Source organism: Parasteatoda tepidariorum, chromosome 10, assembly GCF_043381705.1.
Source record: "Parasteatoda tepidariorum isolate YZ-2023 chromosome 10, CAS_Ptep_4.0, whole genome shotgun sequence".
Taxonomy (NCBI): domain Eukaryota; kingdom Metazoa; phylum Arthropoda; class Arachnida; order Araneae; family Theridiidae; genus Parasteatoda; species Parasteatoda tepidariorum.
Window position 1 is genome coordinate 7,034,759 of NC_092213.1, and position 5,004 is coordinate 7,039,762.

At 26.7% G+C, this 5,004-nt stretch overlaps 1 protein-coding gene across 1 annotated transcript in view; it reads right to left on the bottom strand.

Annotated features, from left to right (window-relative positions):
• Positions 1–2,753: 2,753 nt before the first annotated feature.
• Positions 2,754–5,004, bottom strand: part of LOC107446497 (uncharacterized) — a gene marked incomplete in the record, with an annotated part of 16,014 nt that continues 13,763 nt past the window's right edge. Inside the window, 1 exon segment of the mRNA XM_043055960.2 lies at positions 2,754–3,144. Coding sequence (XP_042911894.2) covers positions 2,979–3,144 — 166 coding nt within the window.

The window sequence follows — 5,004 nt, forward strand, 5'->3', positions numbered from 1 at the left end:
GCATTTCATACAATATTAATGTTATTGAGTAATTCTGGTGAGTTCGAAATGAAAATTTGATTTAGTTATTTTCAGATAATTTATTTATTTTTTTGCTAATTAAGAACTCTCTTTTTTACCAGTCCTGGTTAGGCTTTTTTTTTTTACTCGTTTAATACTATTTGTTCTTGTTGCAAGCTGTTAACTCTGAATTTGTTAGTGCAGAGTAGCAAGAATAAGTTTAGTTTGCTAATTATCATTAAGAATGGAGAATACACTCTACGCAACTGAAGCACGTTGAACCATATAGCCATACAATACACTAGATACAGCAACCCAGACATTTGGACAGTAAAGGGTCTACAGCACTCCTTAATGCAAAAAATACCATCCATATTTATTTATGTACAGTGTGCAGAATAAAAAACAGATTAGCTGAATAACTTTTGACTCATAACAAGATATTCACATGCTAAGCAATAATAGTGGTTCTGGAAATTAGATTAAAATATACTAATTAATAAGTGCAGACGATATGATCTCAATAAGAATACGGTCAAAAATTAGACTTTTTTTTAAAAATTTATGCAGAGTCATCAGAAACTTTTTTTAAAAATTTCGTATTAAAAAGAAAAATAAATTTGGAAAATTTCCATGTGGGTTCTCATCAACGGAAATCGCCAAGGCGTCCAATGTAGTTGTCGTTGTTTAACTTAGTATAAATATTTTCATTTGCCTGATGAGTTTGTGATGCATATCAGAGATTTTCACTTCATCGACAGGGTCATGCATAATTTTAAAATTCTTTTTAGTTTCTACTAAGTTATGCATTATGTCACTAGCATTTCTACAGAATTAAGTGTATTTTTGTCGAAATTTTTTTAAACTTAGTCTGTAGCGAAGTTTGCATGCGTTGCAATTACCAGAAAAGCCTTTTTTCCTTAAATTTGCTTTTCATCACTCTGCAAAATAGAAATTTTTTTACATTTCCTGTTTTAATTGTATTTTACAAGCATTTATGTTTAAGATTAATTGTTACATTTTTTTCTACACATTAGCATCACAAAGGAAAAAAACAATAACTATGTTAAAGATTCTTAATATAGCAAGTGAATAAAGAGAGAAAAGAACAAGTGCAAAAAGATAGTGAATTAATGAAACAGTAAAATATTAAATCTGATATCAGTGAATACTGAAATAACTTTAGAACTAAAAATCATGTTTCAATTGTTTTCATTAAATTGATAGTTGTAGAGTGTTTAATTGAGACCAGTTGAGGTATCAACATCTGCTTTTTGTTTATCCTAAATTGGGGTCACATTCATTTTCATTATCGGCGTCAGTCACTTCAAAGACAGGCCGTTTCATAAAAACCACTTCGTCAATTAATAATTTTATCAAGAGGCATTTCTCCGATAAAAAATTCTCGATAAATAGTATATTGTAATATGACGCATAATGTTATGCCATAATAAACAGTTTGCATTAATGCAGTTTAAATAGATTGGGAAAAAAAGACGAACAAAAGGTTGTGGGCCACTGTTGATGTATACAGCTTCAAGTATTTATTGATAAAAAAAAACACTAACTTTTGCAATAATAACAATACAGAGTAGTAATTGTGACGAATTTAATTAGAAAAAAAAACACAAATCTTTTAAATTTATCTTTTTGTATTAAAAAGCTGTTATGGGTCTTTAACTTTATGTTACATTTTGTTTTACTGTGCAAAAAAAATTAAGACTTGGAGGCTTGAAATTATAAAGGTGTATAGAGAAATACTCAAGTATCAAATAATTAAGATTAAATCTTTAGTTTAAGAATTATCAGTAATTAAACTTGAAATTTTAAAAAAAAATCATTTTGATCCATCTACTGTCTGCTGAAATGCAACTACAGTGTAAAATTTGACATTCTAAAAGCGCCATTTTCAATTGTAAACTTAACGCAATTTATTATTTTTTTTATATTCCAATTTGTCATAAAGTTATTGCAATTTAAAGTGCTTTATTTGTGTGTTTGTTTAAAATATTTAGGCTTTAATGATTCTTTATCTATTAAAAAAAATATGTTATTTCTCTCTTTAGTAATTTTCCTTTTATAAGCTTACACTTTAATTAATCTCGAAAGTTGTATCATAAATAAATGTAAAAAATATAATAAAAAAGAGATTATTTAAACTGTTGTACAGTATAAGATTATCATTATAGATAATTAAACTATTGTACAGTATAAGATTATCATTATAGATAAATAAGCAAAATTTCTTCTCATATATCACTTTCTACTTTTGTCACACATTTTAATCAAAATGTATTCAGTATCATTTAGCATAATGCTGTTGCTCGAAACCAACTCATGATAACCTTTTAACAGCTTTTGATGTGAAATATTTTTGACTTGAAAAAATTTTGCAGATTTAATAATTTTTAATTTTAGAAATTTTAATATATAGTTTGTTCTAGAATCTCATAATCGTTTTAATATTAAAATTCTTCCCTAAAACATCTAAACTCTTTCAAGGATTTTTGAAATGTTTTAATTCCAACATTTTAACAAATGTATCAAAAATATTCTGATGGGGGAAAAGATAGCTAAATTTTTTAAAAAGCAATCCCAGTCAGTAACCATTAATGTTTGCCTTGGAGATAATGATTTACACACCAAAATAACATGGTAAAATAGCACCGAGTAGAAGATGTTCTGAAGCAATCATCTGGTGCTTCAAGATGTTACTTAACTTACTTTACAACAGAGTAAAAAGAAACAAAAACTCTCTTTAAAAATAATTTCATTAAATATTTTTTTATCTTTGTACATAAATTTCAAGTGCCAAATAATATCAACAATTACAGTTTTTTTTAGATGAAATAATTTCTAGAGTAAATAATCCAAAATAAAATTTTCTAGAATAACTTAAACAATGTAAGTCAACAATAAAATATGAAGTATTATGCATTCAACAAGTTTAATTCTTAAAAATAATATTTTTATGAAAACTATTCATTCATGTTAAATCTTATAAGCTCTACAAGATTATTGGGGAGTTTTACAGGTTTCATTAGAAGTTTTTTTTGTTCCCTCTCCCACTTTATACAGCCAAGGCACAAATTATGTTTTTTACACTGAAAGACACCTTGCAAAAAACCATCACAATTTCTCTCCCTGCAAAAGAAATAAATTTGCATTATTACAAAGATATCAAACAATTTTGAATATTAAACACAATAGTCCGAAAAACATTATTTTTGTAGTTTACTACGACTACTTTGTAATAAATGTAATTATTTACAACTACTTTTTTTTTTAAATGTAGTGACTACAAACTTACTTTGCTGGAGTACTTCTTAAATAAGAATAGTAGTAGTAAAATTTTTAAAAAAATGAAAAATTGAAATTTTTTTTTTCAAAATTTAACTGCACTTGGATACACATCATAAATACAGAGCTTCTAAATACTACACATTTTTTTGAAATATTTTATAGAGTCTTTGATAATTAAATCTTTCAGAAGTTTCGGTAATTTTGTCAACATTTTAACAGCTGCACCACAAAAGAGCAGTAATAAAGTGCTGTGACATATGAGCTTTCAAACAGTTTAAAAAGAAAGGTAAAACTACTTTGTAATAAATGTAGTTATTTACAACTACTTTTTTTTAAATGTAGTGACTACAAACTACTTTGAAATTGTAGTAACTACTTCACTACTTTAAGGAGAGGAACTTTGCTGGTGAACTTAATTTACACCTATTTTCAAAACGGTCTTGAAAAAGAAATTGGCTTACATTAAATATAAGGGAATAATTAAGAAATATTTATACGTATTTACTGTTTTCCAAAGATATTTTTGACCGAATTTGTTCATTTAACCTTCAAATTTTTATACATTTTTCAACATTTTAATTACATTTCCTTAATTTATTGAGAAAAAAAATCAAAACAAATTCTAAAATATTTAGTATTCAACACATAAAAGTACTGAAATTTTAAAAAAATGAAAAATTGGTAATTTTTTTTCAAAATACAACTGCACTTGGATATGCAACATGAATACAGGGCTGCCAAATACAGTAGAGCGCCGATTATCCGAACTGCTCGGGACCGAACGTCGTTCGGATAATTGGAAGGTTGTATAAAATCTAGTTTAAATTATCATTATTTATACACTAACTTGCCTTCACACTTTTTCCAGGTTTAGGACTGGCAGTACTATCTAAAATAGCTCTGTTTTAATATCAAAAAAAAAAAAAATTCTCAAATTTTAAATATTTTTATTTATTTTTTCTAAAACTTTTTTTTTCATTTTGAATTTTTTTAATCATATTTCAAATTTTTAAATTATTTTTTGTCAATTACTGATTTAACCACATTTTTCTTTATTCATATAGACGTCAGACTGTATACGTCAACCACAGCACAATTCCAAAAGGTCGAGAGCTTAAGGCAAATTGAAGAGAAAGTTTAGACATAAAGTGTGAGGTTGGCCCTGCTTTTGAGTATTATTGGCTATACTTGTGTAAAATATCAGCTATTTTTTTGGTTTGAAACTTGCAAGGCACAGCCAGGGACCGACCAAGACAAATTCAGGCCCAAGGACCACCAAATTTTCTGGGCCTCTTTCAAAATATTCTGAAATTAAATTTCTGAACAGTAGTCCTAGCAATAAAAAAGAATAGATTGAACTGCATGATTCCAGAGAAACATTCTGAAAAATTTTAAAAGCAGACAATTGAATATTATTTTTCTAAAATAAAGTTCTCGCATCTATATATTAAAGCAAAATATAAAACAATGTTGCGTCAAAATAAAAATAGTTTGGTCACCACAATCAATTGAAAATCAGCGATTTTTTCTAAAAGTTACAGATTAGCTGAATTATTTTTCATTGTAAGCTGTAATTATTTATTTTTATTTAGTACTTAAACCAACACTAAGCTAGCCGACTTTTCATTAGATTTAACGATAAGTTCAGCATGTATGCTAAAATATTAAGGTTATTAATTATAATTTTTATTTAAAACTAGC